Raw genomic sequence first — 19,993 nt, 5'->3', positions numbered from 1 at the left:
CAGTAAACGATGTGAAAAATGCCCATGGGAAAAAAGAAAACAAATTTTCATGTAACTTGTGTTGCATAACTCACATGTCTTATCCATTTGTATGCTCAATGTCCAAAATGCATGCATTTTTTGCGATATTAATGTACATCCAGAAAACTCAGTATACAAGATAAACAGGAAAGACACATTCCCATAGTTCTGTACATTTGAATTGAAAACAAGACTCTTGACCAATGAATAAGGAAGTGAAGCAGATGCAAAAAACAAAGTGAAATGTGTGTGCATTCTGGACAATAATGTTGGGTGCTTGCCAAACCCTACCTAGCTTAACAGTTGAATTGATTGATTCATTCACTTATTTTCTGAACCCATTCACTGCAATGTAGGGTCATTGGGAGCTACCTCTGAGCCAACACTAGCTCTGCTGCCAGCCTCCTGTGGCATACATTCATGTACATACATACCGTCATAACAGGCCATTTTATAGTCAGCAATAAGTCAATCCAGCATGTCTTTGGTGTGTCTGACTAAATGATGGAACAAACACACAGATGCAGAACTCATTGGAGCCGGAATTTGTACACCGGCCTCTGAAGTTCTGATGTAGCACTGTTAATCACTGAACCACTCTGTCATACTTACTTGCTATATTTCATGACAGAATGCTGGAAGAATTATCTAAGAAAATGATGACAGGTATACACATAAGGTCACAGGGTGGCAACAGAAGATTAAGAGGAGACATGACTGAAGTGTTTAAAATTATGAAGGGAATTAGTACAGTTAATCAAGACTGGTATTTTAAAATGTGCTTATCAAGAACCTAGGGACACAGTTGGAAACTTGTTAGGGGTAAATTACACACAACCAGTCACTTTTTCTTTACACAGAGAACCACAGACACATGAAGTAAGCTACCAAGTAGTACTATAAACAGTAGAACTTTAGGGAGTTTTAAAAGTTGACTTGATGTTATTTTAGAAGAATTAAGTGAACAGGAACGATGAGCTTTGTTGGGATGAATGGCCTGTTCTTGTTTAGATTGTTCTAATGTTCCAATCGTTCTTGGTATTCCATATAAGTCCATTTACAGTATCTTAGTTTTTGATGTTATTTACCATGTGATTATGTATAGAAGTATGTAAAATATCATCCTAAATATTTTTCACATTTCACTGTATGCAGATCAGAATGGAAGTGGCACAGTTCAGTGTTGCTTACTTATGTGAACAAATGCCAGTAAGTCTCTGAATATGGCATAATAATGAATTTATACTTTGGAAATACAATATTTAGCAGTGCAGACCTATAAATAAGATTTTTAACAAGTATTATAAGCAAAAGGTTTTAAAGCACAAGTTACCAAGTAGCTTTGTAGAAGGCAGTAGGGCCTCAGGGACCTTCAAAACTAGAGTTATTTTGCAAGAATTAAGTGGATAAGGACTAGTGAGCTTTGTTGAGCTGAATGGCCTATTCTCATCTAGAATGTTCTAATAAGCATTCCACACAGCAAGCTTGACGGCATCATTAGTAAACTTTTAAAAAATACTGCAATGAAAAGCTGTTTTCATTGTGCTGGAGCATTTCATTGGTTGTAATCTCAAAAAGATTTCCCAAAATTCTTTTGGAATTTTTACTTTATAACTCTGGTACATTTCACCATGCCTCAATAATAATTCTTTTTTATGGACAACTCTAGAAGAGTGCACTTCCTGATGTCAGGATAGAATCACTGAGTTGGTCACTTTTCTCAACCTTATAAATTAGAAGTTCAAAAAGCATTATTGGTCCAGTCTTATGGGCAAAGAACTTTGAAAGACAGAAATCTCCAAATAACTAGTGGTTCTCTTATGTGTCTGCTTTCTTTTTATAGTAATATCTTATTGTAGACCTTAAAGGTGGACATAATCTGTTTTATTGATAAATTTAATCTTATTTGGCAATTATGTTTGATACATTGCAGTCAGAACACTTACCACAATCCTAAAGACATGCTTGTTTGGTTAGTTGCAGTGCCAATTGAGTGTGGGCGTCCCTGTCAATATTTTCCACCTATCAATCTATTCATAATTTTTTTCCACTATTGGCACAATAATAATAATAACCGCAGGGTTGCGGTTCACCTAGAGCCCATCCAAGAAAGCATCAGACACAAGGCAAGAACAACACCTGGACATGGCGCCAATCCATTACAGGGTGCACACACATAGGCCAGTTTAATCAGGTTGAAATGTAGGAAGGTCAGTACAGATGTACAGATGTTTTAACATAGGCAGAACGGTAGCGCTGAGCTGTCATTTGTGCCTCACAGCAGCAGGTTTTATAGGGAGTTTGCTTGTTCTGCCCTTGTACCTACAGATTGATTAGTATCAGTGAGTTTTCACTCAAAAAAACATTGTCCTCAGCCACTTTTCTTACCACATCCTCAGCAACAGCTACTCACCATGATTTAAAAAAAAACAATAAGCGTCTTGTGGTGCATCAAACTGCTGTATCTGTACCTTTTTTTTTTTTTTTTTAAATGATTTTACTGGAGAGTGCAATATGCAGGTGGCTTGGCAGTTTCATAAACCTAAGGCTACTATAAAATACTCAGTGAGGCAAAATCAATTCAGTTCAGATTTACTGCTATGTATACAAAGTTCAATGACACTCCTATGTGGTCTTTTCACCATGACACTGCCACTCGGTGTGCATCTCACTCTGGGGGTAGGGGACTCTGTTGTAGGGTGGGTCATAACTCCACCCACAATGGCTAGCGCAAGCAGAAAAATGAGTAAGAAACGTATCCTTACCTTTAGAAAATAGTAGCAAAAATCTGTAATAACAGTATTACTTACAGTTTATTTTTATTGTCACAAGCATGCTTCCGAATCATGGATGGGACATTCTCTTACAACCCCAAATATGTTGGGATGATATGGAAAATGCAAAAAAAAAAAAAAAAAAAGGCAGTGATTCTTAAATTTCATTTCAGACTGTATGAACCCAAAATATTTCACGATTTTTCTGGTCAGATTCATTTACTATGCATCCATTCATACACTACAGATCTGCAACACATTCCAATAGAAGTTGGGACAGAGACAAATTAAGGCCAATAATGAGGTAATATAATTAAATAATGATGTGATTTCAAACAGGTGATGTCATGATGTCAAGAGGTAATTATAATCATGATTTGGTACAAAAGCAATATCCATTATAGGCTGAGTCTTTGAGGAGCAAAGATGGGCAGAGGATCTCTAGCTTGTCAACAAATTCATGAGGAAATTATTGAAATGAATGTTTCTCAAAGAAAGATGGGAAAATGGGAAGGGATCTTCTCCCTCTACAGTGCATAATATCAATAAACAATTCAAGGACTCTGGAGGGATTTCAATGCCTAAAGGACAAAGGTGCAAGCCTAAGCTGAACACCCATGGCCTTCGATTCCTCTGACGGCACTGCATCAAGAACCATCACTCATGAACAGCTGATATAACCACATGGGCAAGGGATTACTTAGATGTGGAATAAGGGTACTGGACTGGCCTACCTGCAGTCCTGACCTGTCACAAATAGAGAATGTGTGCAGAATTTTGAAACGAAAAATTCAACACCGAAGACCCTGTACTGCTGTCCACCTTAAGACGTTTTAACAGGAAGAATGGGACAAAATAAAACCTGAAACACTTCTTCACTTGTTTTAAGGTTTTTCTTCACAATGGTACCTATTAACTCCTTTATGAAATGCAAGAATGAACTAGTTATTTTTACTTAATTTGTAAAAGATCCTTCACTTTAGAACATAACTTCATGTGGCAAACTAATATACAGTATACCACCAACTGTAAAGAAATAACTAAGTTGAAAAATACCAAACTTATGATTTAAGGCAAAAGAAGCCTGTTCCATTAGCAAAATAAATTGGTTACTAATTTAAATTGACTGAACCAAAACCTGCACCCACTGAGGCCCACCAAGGCTGGAGTTTGGCAACACCTATCCTGGAGGGAAAAACATTAAAACAGCACAAAGGCAGTGCCTGTCCTGAAATTTTAACCTACGATTCTAGACGTGTGAGGCAGAGTTTTGTGAAAGTCTTTTAGTACACCAATAGCCACCTGTCTGAATTCTGTCCAAATATTTTTACTGATTTTTAAAGCTAAACATGACCAATCTTAAATTAGTCTAATAAAACATTCCTGTGCCACAATTACAGTCAAGTTAGGTTAATGTTAGTCAAACAAAACTGCAAGGACTGATTTAAACCCATTGACTGAATGTCACTAATCTAAAATTGTGCATGTTGTCTGTGAGATCCTTTATAGGAACTTGATTTTGTAGCATAAAACAAATTGTTTACAAATGTGGTTATATCCAAATGAACATACTTAGATATTTCCATTGTCGAGTAGTTTGCAAACTGTTTTCTATTCAGGTATTGCCAAAACAAAAAATTACAGATGTTACCTTGAGAGCACAAATCTGTCCAACTCTTAATCACAAACTGCCATGGTGCCACTTCAAAGAAACCAAAGTAATAAATTTACGATCCAATAGACAAAGTCTACCTGACATGCTTGAATGACTGCCGCTCTGTGGCGAATACATCTGTGGTGCTCAGAAATTCTTTAAAAGGCTATCAGTAGTTTGCCTTTCAAATGAGCACATCAATGGAGGATAATAGCACCTCTTTTGCATTTCACTTTGCTCTGCAGAGGAACTTGATTTTGACCACTTGTGCTTCTAATCTCTTTCAGATGTAGCTATGTCTCGAAGTATATATATCTATGTGTTTCAATACCTTGGGATCTTACTTACAAATAAAGATGATTTGATTGATGTGAGCAAATTATTGATGTAGTGTCAGCATTTCTGCATAAGTATATATATCTATGTGTTTCAATACCTTGGGATCTTACTTACATATAAAGAAGATTTGATTGATGTGACCAAATTATTGATGTAGTGTCAGCATTTCTGCATATTTTGTGTGGGATGCTGATAAAGTGAAAACTGTCTGGCAAAGCTTTTGAGTTACTAGTCAATTTACATCTTTGTTTGCACTTTACTTACATGATGAAGACAATGTTGCTGCTACTCCATGAAAGCAAATGCAGAACATATAAATTTATTGGTTTACTCTTTACAGTGACAAATATCTGTACAGCATAAACTGTTTGTACCGAGTAAAAATGTCCATTGATTTACAGCATATATATTTGTATCGTTTTACCAAAGTCCATTGCTATGGACATTTTAATGACCAGAACAGAATTAGAAGTTGAATAATGACTGCTTTAGAGACCATCAGAAGTCTAAGGGTTAAGAAATAAAAAACATACATAAACATGTAACATTAACCAGCAACCTTTTTTTTTTTTTTTACAACAAATACATGATTGCTAGAATGTACATGCCGCTCAAACAAACCCCTAGAAGTGTACAGGACCATTCAGCTACCTGATGATGTCTTAACCATTGATTCACAGAATTTGCATGCTGAATACATCTTTGCTTCAGTAAATGAAACCAGTAGATTCTATAATCAGGCATGTGAACATGAGGGGCTGATGAATTGTCTTCTTGGCTTTCTCCATCTCTTTGATTATTTCGCTCTCTTTGCAATTCTGTATTTGTTCGACAAGCCACATATACAAAAACAAAAGCAAAATGTTACATTAAAACTCATAAACAAAGGCAATTGCAATTAGACAGCAGTAATGTGCTAGTGAGACAGTTCTGCTCGCCACAATACATAAAAAACAAAACATAACAGCTCTTGGGGCTGGCTAGACAGGAGCAATAAAGTATATCCCATGACTAAAGGACATGTCCTACTCTGAAAGGCTCATGGAATTAAACTTCTTAAGTCTTGTGTGGAGATCTAATCCTAGTCTTCAAAATTATAAAAGGCATCGCTTAAGTTGACCCAGCAGAATTCATTGTGCGTAAAGAATGAATCACATCCACAAGGGCACCCGTGCACAAATAAGAAGAACTGCATTCAAGATTGAATTCAGGAAGCACTTTCTTGCCAGGATCTGGAAAAAACTACTTGGTCAACGCCGTTAAAGTGGAAACCTTGTCAACTTTTAGTATAGTATGTTGAATAGATACTAAGAAAATGTCGGCCTTTGCAAACCAAACAAGACTGGACTAATTGGTCTTCCCTTATTTGGAAAATTTAAAATGTCTGCAATAGTACAAAGTGATATAGGGGATAGTTTCTGAAAATAATACTTTTTTGTGTTCATTGGAATTACTTATGAATGCTTTGAAATCACTTCAGAATTTTTTGTCTGGTGCCTCCTGACTCACCGGTATGAGAAAATCCCCACATATGATGTATTGCTTGACCTGTCTTGATGTCCAGTTCTGGAAGACATCAAGCTTTTTGGCATTCCTCCTATTTCTGGCCCTCATTTTTTAACCATATTTTGTGCAGGAAATCACACACTTAGGATAAAGTGTAAACCAATAGGTGTCTCCAACAAAGATGTTCAGAAGGGCTTGAAATTTTGCATGCCAGGTCAACCAACCTCAGGTATTCATCCCATATAATGGGATCCGAGGGATGAAAGTTGCTCCCTTTCAAAAATCTTCAAAAAGGGGAACAGGTAATATACAGTAGGTATGTGGAGTGTAGTTATATACCAACTCAAGGCTGCTGATCACAAAGAGGATAATATGTTTGATATTTGATTATTTACTGGTGGTTCTAGTCCTCTATGAACCACTCCCAGAAGGTTAAAAATGACAAAGTTCAAAAATAAGCATGTGGGGTATTCTTTTAGTGTATTGCAAGGTTAGTGATTATGAATATGATGTTATTTTTGATCACTCATTAGGGATCTAGGCCTCTTTGGACCTCTTATCAAACGCTGAAAAATTACAAATGTCTATTACAATTGAGAATATTTAGACTTTAAATATTTAAACTGAAGCACACTAAGAGCCAATTTTAGAAAGTTAAAGTTTTGAGTTAAAGTCATATTAATATGTTTGCTTAATTTGAGTAGAATGTAATTTCTTCCATGTCATAGACAATGGTATAGTTAGTAAGAGATAGAACCTTCTTATTATAACTGAGAAACAGTGCGATAATAGATTCAGTTGTGTTTAGAACAGGTCCCAATAAATTAGGGACTTAAAAGTCCCATTTTCTACTCAGAGATGGGTTCAGAAATGTTAAGCAAATAGAAACGATTTGAGATGTAACAAGATTTAAGCTTTGAACAGAACTTTTCTTAATAAGGATTTTTCTTTTTTTTGCTATTTTAATTTTCTTTTTTGTGTGAACTGTTTTACTTTGAAACTTAACTTTTAAAAACGAAGATATTTTGTCTGCGGAATCATTTCTGCGCGGCAGGCTTTTGTTGAATCCCATTTTTTGAGTTGAGCTGCTGAACTTTGGTAACTTTGGAAAAAATGCAGCTACAGCACACATTTTAATATTTCAAATATTTGCTGCAACTATTCTTGTTTATTACTTATTATGAATTAATTCATTACATTTTTTATGAACACCTAAAATTAGGACGACTTATGCTAATGCAGACTTTCTTCTTTGTCTCATCAATGTATATATTACACTACACTTAAAATATATTCTTAAAAGCACATACATAGTTTAAAATGAATAGAAGAATTTGTTCATAAATCAAAAAGCAGCATTTTTAAATTAGATTATAATAATTCATTTGTTAACTGATTAGGTAGATATAAAAACAAATTACATGGAGGACAATTCTGCTACAACTTTAACTATATCAAATCATTTAACATCTTTCTGACAAAGTAGCTCATGCACCGAAGTGTTGAACTTCAATGGAACAACACATTTTTATTGTTAGCAATTGCTGCATTAAGGATATTTTTATATAACTAAGTTTTCAAAACAGTGAAGCTCAGACTAAAATAAAAAAGGACAATACAAAACACAAAATCAGAATGAAGATTAATAAGTAAAGAACCAGAAACTAAAAGAGTACATTTCCTAGGCTTGACTCAGTGAGCAGTGGTTTTAAATGTCGCCACAGTGATGAGAACTACCTCTACACTCACTGCTTTTCGGTAAGCTAGACCACAGCAGCAAACAACTTCAGTGCTCAGACCCATCTCTGTATGACAGACGCTGTCACTTATATCACCCTCTTATGTACTTATTTTCTGTTATTTTCCAAAAAAACTCTCTCTGGACTAACCTACAATAAATGTTCTGTGTATGAATCTAAATTGTATATTTTTAAAGAACAGGAGCTGCATCTTTTGATTGATAAGAATATAATAATATAAAATTATTTTGTTGTTTATCCATGAATATGTCTCTTTCCTGTCAGGTTTATAGCACTTAAATATAGACTCCTACTTTCTTGCTCTGCGAGTCTTCTACAAAGTCTTACATAGTTTTGTTCACTTCAATACATAAAAGTATTTTAAAAAGAAAAATGTTAGCAAAATTACAAAAGTGCAGTGCTGTTAAGTAATTAATCTGTCTAGGGTGATTTGTCTTATGAAGACAGGGAATTACAGCACAAAAATTCTAACAAAGGTTTCTAAATTTTCATGCTTCACAGGCTGTGACTAGAGTGACACTGTTATTTATCAAAGAAGAGCAAGCATGAGTGGGCCCTACAACGGGATGGCACTCCATTTAGGGTTGATTGCTGCCTTGCAGCTCCAGCCTCCATGGCCCTGAAATAGTTATAGTGGGTAGAGAAAATGGATAGATGTACAATTAGATAATCAACAATGCAAAAAATAGACCAATTTCTGGAATGGGAGGTAAGTCTTTTTTTTCTTTTTCAGAAGTCTTATTGTAATTTTGCTGACCTTTGAATTCCTAGAGAGAGTGAATAAGTGTAAATTTTGAGTGAATGAAGGAAACTTTGCATTTATATTTTTAACAGGTAGTTCATTCCAAATACTTCTTCATAGTGAGTAATGCTTGAAACCAAGCCTGATTCCATAGTTATTACACTAGTGCACAGACATGAAGGGTAGTTCAAACAGATTTCTAAATTCCAAAGGTACTCATGTATTTTAAATTTATTAGCCTGTAAAACTGAACATGGGTGGTATGATGGCTCAGTAGTTGTTGGTACATCCGTAAAATTCCAGGACACTAGTCCTGAAAACTGATCTAGTCCCTGCCTGTGAGTAGTCTTCAGTTGTTTTCATCGTCATCAGTAATTCTGGTCTTTAGCTAATTTCCCAAACAATGTACAGATTAGACTGCCATGTGATTCTAAGGTGGCCTAGAAATGAATGATTGTGGGTGTGTGCATGAAAGTGCCCAGCAGTAGAAGGAAGCTCTGTTCAGGGTTGATTCCTACTTTGCATTTATTGTTCCTTATACAGAATGTAGCTGCCATTAATTGTGAGCTGTTTGAAAATAAATGGATGGATGGAAGAGTTTACCCGAGCTTACATAACCATACAGTATGACTTGGAAGGGATTTTCTAAAGATTTGAGCATTCTGACTAAAAATCTGGTTGAAGTTACTTGAATTCTTTGGTTTAAACAAGATGCATTCTTCATATTCAAAGCAAAAAAAAAAAAAATCATGTTTGTCCTAATAATTACATTAAATCAATATATCCTTTGTTGCATAATTGAATCATGCTTCCCTTGGATCCAAGGAGACACAGAGGATAACATGCTCACTTCATTGTGCTCAGAACCATCAGTGTAGGTGAGTTTGTACACAGGAGTGATTAAACAAGGATCCTACAGTGTTGCGAGTTCCTGCCTACATGGAAGACGAATGGCTTCTTTCTCAGCCTATTTGTTGTACAAAATATTTTTATCAGAAGACTGTGTCAGGTCGACATTTTGTCCCATTTCAGTAAAAGAAAGCTGTTGTTAAATCAGTTTTATTTTCAGCGTTACATTGTCATTGTTTTCTAGTTTGTTGTTTCATAATAGCCACCAACGGAAGGTTTGGGTAGAAGAGTTTTTCCAGTAATCAACATGGTCATCTTCAATAGTTAAGAAGTTCTTTCATAACCTTTTTGAACAGTTTCAATCTGGGTTTGCCCTAAACACAGCACAGAAACTGCCCTGGTCAAAATCACAAATGATCTTCTCAGGGCAGCTGACATGGGACTTGTATCAATTCTTGTGCTTCTTGACCTCAGCTCTGCATTTGACACCATATCGCATCAGATACTTTTGAAATGTCTAGCTAGTTTTGGAGTCTGTGGCCTTGTCCTCCAGTGGATTTCTTCCTACCTCACTGATAGGAAGCAATTTGTTCAAATAAAGGGCTTTCAATCTGAGAACGCAGTCGTTCCTGAGGGAGTTCCGCAAGGTTCTGTTTTGGGGCTGCTTCTTTTTCTCTTTTATATCTTCCCAATAGGTAATATCTTCTGGCACCATGGTATTAAGTTTCATTGTTACGCTGATGACACACAGCTATATCTATCCACTAAATCCACTTCTGTTTTCCCTCCAGATGCTCTTATGGCATGTCTCTAAGACATAAAGGCATGAATGACTCACAATTTTCTCCAACTAAACAGCAATAAAACTGAGGTGCTCCTCATTGGCTCTAAATCTACACTTGCTAAGGTTAGCCATTCCTTTATTTTAATTAACAATATTAACACAAATATCTCTTCCCAAGTTAAGAGCCTGGGCTCTTGGGTTCTTGACAGTACTCTCTCTTTTTCTTCCCATATAAGTAACATTTCTCAGACTGCCTTCTTCCATCTCCGAAACATTTCTAGACTTCGTCCTGTTCTTACGCAACACAGTACTGAAGTACTGGTTAATGTCCTAGTCACCTCACGTATAGATTACTGTAATGGTATTCTATCTGGCTTCCCACAAAAAACCTTATCCATCGCTTACAACTTCTTCAAAATTCTGATGCCAGGATAATAACCTGTTCTAAATCCACTGAACATATTACACCTATTCTCTCTCAACTTAACTGGCTCCCTGTTAACTACAGAATACAATACAAAATACTGCTCTTAACATTTAAAGCTCTCTACAACCTTGCTCCCCCCGACTTCACAGATCTCCTCCAGACTTGCACTCCCTCTCGCTCACTCAGATCCTCATCTGCAGCTCTACTTTCTGTACCACACATCAAACTCTGTTCTATGGGAACTCGAGCATTTTCTCATAGTGCTCCTCAACTCCGGAATTCTCTTCCCTCTCGTATACGTCAGCTGGATTCAATAACACAGTTTAAAACTGCCCTCAAAACTTAACTTTTCAAACTGGCATACCAATTGTGAATTCTACACTGTTACTGCCTGTTATCTTTGTTTGTTTGCTAATTATTGCATTGTGATTTATCATTCTGTTGTTTTTATTTTACTAATGTTGTTTAATTTTATTGTAAGGTGACCTTGAGTGCTAAGTAAGGCGCCTATTAAATAAAATATTATTATTATTATTACTACACTTGTGACCTTTATCGTTCAACTATCAAATTCCTGAAATGTTCTGAAAGCACCTTGTTATCAGGTTAACTTACTGTATGTTCCAGAAACTGTAGGTAAACGTTTCTGCAATGATGTAAATCACCACATTGCAACCAGGATTTGGCCAAGATAATGTCATGTGTATAAAAGTTTTGTCAAAGTAAAGGGAATGGACTGAATGTACTTGCCACCTATAGTATCCTTTCTGCCGGTTTATTCTCATTATTACCAGTGTATGGTCTTAGATTTACATTTTCACTAAAGATAATCAGTTTAAAATGTGTGTGCATTAAATTGAATAGAAATATTTGACATAATACAGGGAGATTCTAATGGGCGGGACCCCAAGCTATGATGTGTTACTCACATAATAATGAAACGACTGAAACAAAATACCTTGAAAGATGTGTAAATAACCCAGTCACATTTGGTGTTGAAAATGGTTGCCTTCTTCTTGCAAACACAGATTGGCGCTCCATATTGGCAAAGGTATCCACAAGCATTGTAGGGGTGATGGCAGCAATTTCCTGTTCAATGCTTCGTTGTAATTGTTCCACTGTACAAGGCTTGTTCTTGCATAATTCTTCTTTCAGCACTCCCGAAAGGAATAAAATCCGAAGGTGACAGGTCCAGGGAACGAGGTGGCCATAGTCCCTTTGAAATGACCCAATTGCCAAAAAACGATTCAATTTGTGCCATGCTGCGAGCTGACGTGTGACCCATATCTTGCTGGAAATAACCTTATCTGACCTCACAGTCATGCAGTTCATTCACAAATAAGTCAAAAAGAGTCGTACATTTTGTACATTTATCTAGGAATATTTATTTTGTTTGGATTGCTTCATTATTAAGACAGTAATACATCATAATACCCTGTATATGATGCTACTGAAAGTGCATACAATTATGACTTCTCACTTGAAAAAATCCATTAGGACCTTTCACAAGTTGCCTTGTTTAGCTTATTAGTAAAATACTGCAAAACAGTTAGCTATCATGTTTCAAAATACTTTTATGAAAGTGTAAGTGAAGAAGACAGTTTTATCTGAGTTCCACGAAGTGAATGCTTATTTAATTCTCATTTGTATTTAAAAGATTTTGAAAAAAAATCCGTATTTGGCACTGTTATATTTTGAAAGAAGGATGGAGAGATATACAGAATTTAATGTATATTTGGCCAAGTTTAATAATTGAAGCAACAGATGTGTAGGTAAAGTTAACTGTCAGAACATTGGTATGATTTTTTAAATGGTTAAGCTCTGCTGTGAAAACATTGTGAATTAAACAAAGAAACTTACGTGTAGGTGGTTCATAACTGAAATGTTGCACCAGAATAGTAATAAAAGATACCAAGCTAACAGTTCCAATGATGTATACCTGCAAAATATAAAAAAAATGAATGAAATGAATGAATGAAAGAATGAATACATTTGAAAAAAATATCCAAAATATATTTGGATATTTTAAGTTTTTAAAAATGTTACCAGAGGAATATGTAGATGGTTGTTGAGAATCCTTTTCCAAACAATCTGCAGTTGGACACGCAAGAAAGACATTGAACATGGGGACAACATCTCTTCAGGTTCATAGTTCATACACCTGAAATCATAAAAATATACAGAATATATTTGCTGTAATCATAAACTTTACTTTTTTGGAATTTACCAATTAGCAAGGCTCTCCGCCATGCCACTATTTAGTCTATTACTTTTCTTTGTCTTGAATGAGAAGCTCTGAATGAGCTAGGATCAGACTTATAACACAATACACTGAAGCTTTTAAATTTGATACGTGAAGAATGTCATCCCGCACAATACACATTTGCATAATAAGTATATTATGTATCTCTCTATATTTTTGTTGGGTTTTATTAATCTAATCACAGCACTTATTAAAATTTCTTTTTTTTTTTTTAAGATAACATATAATCTGTGACTTTCCCATAAAGATAGATAATTTAGGATTGGCAGTCTGTAAATATGACAACTTTTTTATCTATTGTGAAAACCATGAGATGTTTTCAATACCCCAGAATGCAGAAATTGCTGTGTATTAAACCATGCGTTATGCTTCAAGTGCCACATTATAACAACTGTTTACTACACGATGACTCTTTTTCTGGTGTGGTCCCTCAACTTAAATTATTGTAAATTCTTCTTAAAATGTGGACTTTTACTTGGTTTGAATCCTACCTGGCAGGGAGAAAATTCTTTGTTAGTTGTGGTAAATACAACTCAAGGACACATGACATCCAATATGGTGTTCCACAACGCTCTATCCTGGGTCTGCTGCTCTTCTCAATCTACATGCTTCCGTTAGGTCAGATTATCTCAGGGCACAACATGAGCTACCACAGCTATGCTGATGACACACAACTATATTTATCAATAGCACCTGATGACCCCAATTCTATTGATTCACTAACACAATGTCTGACTTGTATTTCAGAATGGATGAATAGTAACTTTCTCAAGCTAAATAAAGAGAAAACTGAAATCTTAGTGATTGGCGATAATGGATACAATAAGGCTATTAGAAATAAACTGGATATATTAGGATTAAGAGTCAAGACGGAGGTAAAAAGCTTAGGGGTAACTGTTGACTGTAATCTGAATTTTAAATCGCATATTAATCAGATCACTAGGACAGCATTTTTTCACTTAAGAAACATAGCAAAAGTTAGACCTCTTATATCATTGAAAGATGCTGAGAAATTAGTTCATGCATTTGTTTTCAGTCGACTAGATTACTGTAACGTAGTCCTCTCAGGAATACCCAAAAAAGACATAAATCATTTGCAACTAGTGCAGAATGCAGCTGCTAGAATCCTAACAAGGAAAAGAAAATCCAAGCACATTTCTTCAGTTTTGATGTCACTACACTGGTTACCTGTGCCATTCAGGATTGACTTTAAAATTCTGCTTATGGTTTATAAAGCCTTAAATAATCTTGCCCCATCTTATATATCAGAATGTCTGACATCTTATATTCCAAATTGGAATCTCAGATCCTCAAATGAATGTCTCCTTAGAATTCCGAGAGGAAAACTTAAAAGAAGTGGTGAGGCGGCCTTCTGCTGTTATGCACCTAAAATCTGGAATAGCCTACCAATAGGAATTCACCAGGCTAATACAGTGGAGCACTTCAAAAAACTGCTGAAAACACATTATTTTAACATGGCATTTTCATAATTTCATTGTAATTTAATCCTGATACTCTGTATATCCAATTCATTATAATAACTATCCATGGTAGCTCTAAAATCTGCACTAACCCCTATTCTCTCTTCTCTTTCTTTTTCCGGTGTCCTTTTTGGTGGTGGTGAAAGCACCATACTCAAAGCACCATGATGTTCCAACAGTGAAGAATTAAAAGCCAGAAGTCTGCATGTCCATGATCATCAAGTCCTTCCGTGAGAACCCTAGACACAAGAGGACTATTTCATTTATGTTAGGTAGAATGCCCAGAGAGGACTGGGCAGTCTCGTGGCCTGGAACCCCTGCAGATTTAATTTTTTTCTCCAGCTGTCTGGAGTTTTTTTTTTTGTTTTTTCTGTCCACTCTGGCCATCGGACCTTACTCTTTTTTTATGTTAACTAATATTGTCTTATTTTAATTTCTTATGTTGTTATATATTTTTTTTTTATTTACTGTTCTTATGTAAAGCACTTTGAGCTACTTTTTTGTATGAAAATGTGCTATATAAATAAATATTATTATTATTACCAGCCTTTCAAAGTATAACGTGTAGAGGGAGTTCCCCAGCATTAGCATTACACATAACACTCATCAGGTCACTATGATCAGATGTCACCACAGTCTGGGTCACCCAGTCTGGAAAGACACTATTAGAGTTTGGTCCAGGCTTAAGTGAGAATGGAAGACTTTCTCAAACAGTTGTAATTGGCATGATTAAAACAATGATCCAACTGTTTTTTTTTTCCTGCTGAGACAAGAAGTAGTGATGTGACAAGTACAGATTTCAAATAACCTTCTAGGAGATGCCCAACTTTCTTTTACAAGTACAATAAGCTTTACTAAACACACTGTCATGTTGCATTCTTTGTCTGGGTGTATGCCATATGGCAACTGGAAGGCAGTAGCCTAATAAGTATAGGTTTATATAGATTTTTTAATTTCTAAAGGAAAATGCTTAATGTTTTATAATCAGACTTGACCATAATGTTTCACCAATACAATGTTTTATTCTCTTACACATGAGCTAGTAATTCCCATTTTGATTATAGCATATTTTTTCTGGGTGGACAATGACTTTTCCTCATAAGGCACTCATGTACATAGACAATGACAATATGACACAACTCTAATATTATACGAGTATGAGGCAAGTATTATTTTGAAGTGCACTGTTTATAGCACCTTACAGCTACAGTATATTTTGGCTTACTAGAAAAATATATCTTCTGGAGCATTAATCAAGTGTGTAGAGTTCTGATCCATGGTTGTGATCTATGGATTCTTTTCATCAGCAGAAAATAATTAACATGGGTACCCCTTTTATAATTTCACATGTCAGCATTTTAATGATGCAAACCTTAAGCACTCATCCAAATCTTGCAAATGCATGTTTGATCAAAATGCTAGTTTCTCTTTTTAAAGATACCATGAATGAATTGAAAACATACTGTGAATTCCAGTCTTAAAACATGTTAAGTTCACTAACTTAAAATGTCAAGTCAGAGTGAATATGCATGTATATGTGTCCAGTGATGGACTTGCATCTATCCAGGTTTGTTTCCTGCCTTGAAACCAGTGTTGCAGAGGCTGCATGATCTCAAATCAGATTAAGCATTTGAGAAAATCTGTATTTGTTCATTAAGATCACAAACTTGGGACTAGACTGTGTCACAAGCTTGCATGATTAATTTCAGGACATGTTCCTTCTTAACTGCACCTACTATAACATGCTTTAACACAATATAACCTGCTCTAAATTCCAAATTAAAACTAACCTTCCTGTTTTTATTTTCCATGATTAAGTGCAATCCCTATTTTCAGCCTCAGCGATGCAGTAATGATTATTTAAATGCAAAGTTCACATAAGTGAGTAATGACATCCCATGGCACACAGCAGTTTAAAACAACCTTATGTCCTTTTGAAGAAGCACATGAGTACCTTAGTCAGTCCAAATCACATCCTAGAATTTAAACTACTGAGGTGCTGTATCACTGTTTTTATAATATTAATTTTCTGTTTTGTGGACTAAAGCAGCATTAGTTAAGTTTCTACCAACAACAATCAGTTTCATTGTGTTTCTGTGTACATTTTGGTAATAAATAAATAAACAGACTATACAGTACATTTTATTCCTGACACCTACAAAAAATTACTTCAGATTGTAAAACTGTATAATTTTGTATGATTTATGATGCAAACCAAAATTTACCTTTCATAAAGTTTCAGGATAAGAGAGATGTTACTCTGCCCTTTTTCTATGTTCAAATATTTCAAAGCCTTAGGAGGAATATGATGACCTTCTTCAAGCAGTTGGGCTAGATTAAAATATCCCTACAAATTTGAAAGAGTTTTAAAAGAAAAGACTTAAATAAATCACATTGCAAATGCGAATACAGCATATTATATTATGCAATTCATTACATGAACTAAACCATTAACAATTTCAGAGGACATGGATAAAATGATACTAACAGACAGAACGCAGAGTATTCTTTAAGATAAGTAAAACATTAAATTTAAATATAAGTATTTTGATGTATCTTATAAGTTTATTAATAATCTCAGACTACATGTGTGTAAGACTCATTCTGAATACTGATGCAATGAAGTAATCAATATCATTACTGACATCAAGTTAAATATTTGTCTATAATATTCACTGACTAAAGTGACAAATACATGTTAAATTAAAAACAACTTTCCATCATAACTTTAAAGTTCCAGTAGGGTAGAGGGTTGCAAAGACAAAATTCAAAGTAAACAGTTGTATGAAGGTATAGAAATCCACAGACAAAGGATCAATATCAATAATCTTATCATTCCTCACACTATGATCACAAGAGACAAAAAAATAAAACATAGCAGGCAGGATCTCCAATTAAGGTAGATTAAAACATAGAATATTATTGTTGTTATTGCATTATTCTAACCTTATAAGAAATAACATTTAAATATAACACTGTAGAAAATGACACATTTTGTATTAGAAAAAAATGCTAAAACGTAAACATCTTTATATTCATTAACTATTGTACATACTTGTGGATCTCTTCTTAGGGCAGCATTTATGTACATTGCCATTGAGAGATGAATATCTTTTGTTTGATTCTTATGTCCATAATAATAAAAGTCTCCCATTTTTAAAAAAGCTGTAAAGTAAAAATATTCCATGATTAGTTATATATTTCACATATTTTCAAGTAGTAACTTACTAAATGTGAATTGTATGTTATGTGTCATAGGAAACAGGACTGGCTACCAACCTAAAGTTGATGGTAAAAACTGAGCAACCGAGAAATTGTAGTACCTCCACTCACAATCTCCACTTGTAATGTTCATCAAATCCTATAAAAATACAATCTAGTCAGTTTGTAAAACATTTATTTTATCCTTTTCATGTTATTAAGGATGCAAAACAATGTATTAGAGAATCATTGTTTTGGTACAAAGCTTGTGCTTTAACACCTTTTACTTACAGTACTTTTTAAAAATCTTATTAATAGGTCTGCACAGCTAAATACTATATTTCCAAAACAGAAATTTATTATTATGCCATATTATGAATCTTACTGGCATTTGTTCACAAAGGTAAGCAACATTGAACTGTGCCACTTCTATTCCAGCTTCTGCAATCAAAAGATAGTTCAGGAGAGACTCTGACCTGCATAAATTGACATGTGAAAAATATTTAGGATGATATTTTCTACAGTTCTACACATTACCCTATAAATAAAATGCATTATTATTATTATCACATGGTGAATAGCATCAAAAACCAAGATACTGTAAATGGACTTTGAGTAAAGAGAACTAGTCTTACACCTTCTGGCCAATGCTATGAAGGCCAGCGTCTTTGCTGTTGAACTACCCCTCTACGGATTACATGCTATGGGAATATACCGAGTGTTGTTGAAGATATCTCTGAAGCTAAGGTATCTCTTTGGCTGATAAAACTTTAACTAAGGTCATGAATCAGTAGCATTTGGCACCAAAAATTACTTGCAATTCACAAATGATAAAAGTGGACAAACTAAAAAAATTAATCAATATTTTCTTCCATGATTTAATATAAATTGTTCAATATGGATTTTGTTTTATTAAGACTTACCAAGATCCCTCTAAGTAAGAATTTAATGCTTGTCTGGTAATGAACCCTAAATAGCCATTATCTTCAGATATCTGCTTAGTTAATCTGAAATTAAAAACCAAAGAAACACACAAAAATGAGAAAGCTCTATACATATTGGCAAAGGTAGATAATAGTTATAAACATTTTTTTCAAAAACTTCAAAATACTATTTGATAGGTGCTATCAATCCTTAGAGTGGCAGCAAAAAGAAAAATAAAGAAAGAAATGATCTGGAGAGGGAGTGACCAACACTATTTTCCTAGTAACCACACAACAAGTCCAGAGCACACCAACAGAAGCAGAATGATAAATGAAATAAAATTATTATTGTAAACAAATAAATCGGCTATTTACACCAACTGCACACTGCAGCACACATCCCACGCTGACGGAATACAATACAAGACACTCCACTGAAAAAACATGAATACACAGATAACAATTATGTTAAAGGATTAACTGAGTGAAAAAAGTTCCTTGAATGTCCATCCGCAGAAATACTGTTTTTTTTTCTTTTTAATATTTGTTATTGCAAGGGTTATACTGAGCCATACCTCAATACTGGGAAACCTCCTCACATAGGCATGTCAGGCCCTCTCCTATGTTCTCCATAAAAGTGTAAAATGATTGTCTATGTCATCTTGCCTTCCATGAATGAACCCAGGTTCACCGGACTCCTGCTGCAGGCAGCGAAGTTTTCCCTGTAATATCAACAACTTTCCTCTGCTGCTGTTTCTTGACTCTCTTCTGCCGTCTACTTTGCCATTGCACTTTCAACTATAGTCAGCCCCTAAACCCCCCCCACCCATTTAGATTTTATTGGCTCTCCGAGTCAGGTGCACATTTCCAGGTAATTCAAAGGTTCCTAATACTGTACCTATTCAGATTTTTTTTTTTTTTTAACTAATGATGAAAACGTACAACCCAACAATGACACCAGCATTACATTAAAGTTGTTACAACGTGATATGGCAATACCTTTTAAGCACCAGAGTGCAATTAAAGTGCTGAAATAAGAGGCAGGAGGTGAACATTGACACTATATAAACTTTTTAAATAAATCAGTGTGAGATAGCATAATAATTCAAAAAATTTAGACACAATAAATTCTTACTGGATGGCAAGCTGAGAATCCCTCTTTGCAGAGCTGAGTTTTCCTGTGGCATAGAAGAAAGAACATTCTATTGCTGCATCTACCTGGCCAGCAGAGGCAGCTATCAGGAAGTGCTGAAAAGCAGCAGTCTAGAA

The 19,993-nt window shown here is 35.0% G+C and overlaps 1 protein-coding gene across 2 annotated transcripts in view; it reads right to left on the bottom strand.

The window, feature by feature from the left end:
- Positions 1–5,024: 5,024 nt before the first annotated feature.
- Positions 5,025–19,993, bottom strand: part of LOC114652019 (protein sel-1 homolog 3) — a 78,362-nt gene continuing 63,393 nt past the window's right edge. For both annotated transcript variants that reach the window (XM_028802167.2, XM_051927640.1), the window contains 9 exons: positions 19,860–19,987; positions 18,725–18,808; positions 18,187–18,277; positions 17,880–17,961; positions 17,656–17,765; positions 16,826–16,947; positions 12,903–13,017; positions 12,717–12,795; positions 5,025–5,606 (listed from right to left, as the gene is read on the bottom strand). In XM_028802167.2, the coding sequence (XP_028658000.1) occupies positions 5,362–5,606; positions 12,717–12,795; positions 12,903–13,017; positions 16,826–16,947; positions 17,656–17,765; positions 17,880–17,961; positions 18,187–18,277; positions 18,725–18,808; positions 19,860–19,987 (1,056 nt within the window). In that variant the 3' untranslated portion in view covers positions 5,025–5,361. The remainder of the gene's footprint in view (positions 5,607–12,716; positions 12,796–12,902; positions 13,018–16,825; positions 16,948–17,655; positions 17,766–17,879; positions 17,962–18,186; positions 18,278–18,724; positions 18,809–19,859; positions 19,988–19,993) is intronic.

This window comes from Erpetoichthys calabaricus, chromosome 5 (assembly GCF_900747795.2).
Source record: "Erpetoichthys calabaricus chromosome 5, fErpCal1.3, whole genome shotgun sequence".
NCBI classification, from domain to species: domain Eukaryota; kingdom Metazoa; phylum Chordata; class Cladistia; order Polypteriformes; family Polypteridae; genus Erpetoichthys; species Erpetoichthys calabaricus.
This window is presented reverse-complemented; position numbering and strand designations above follow the sequence as displayed.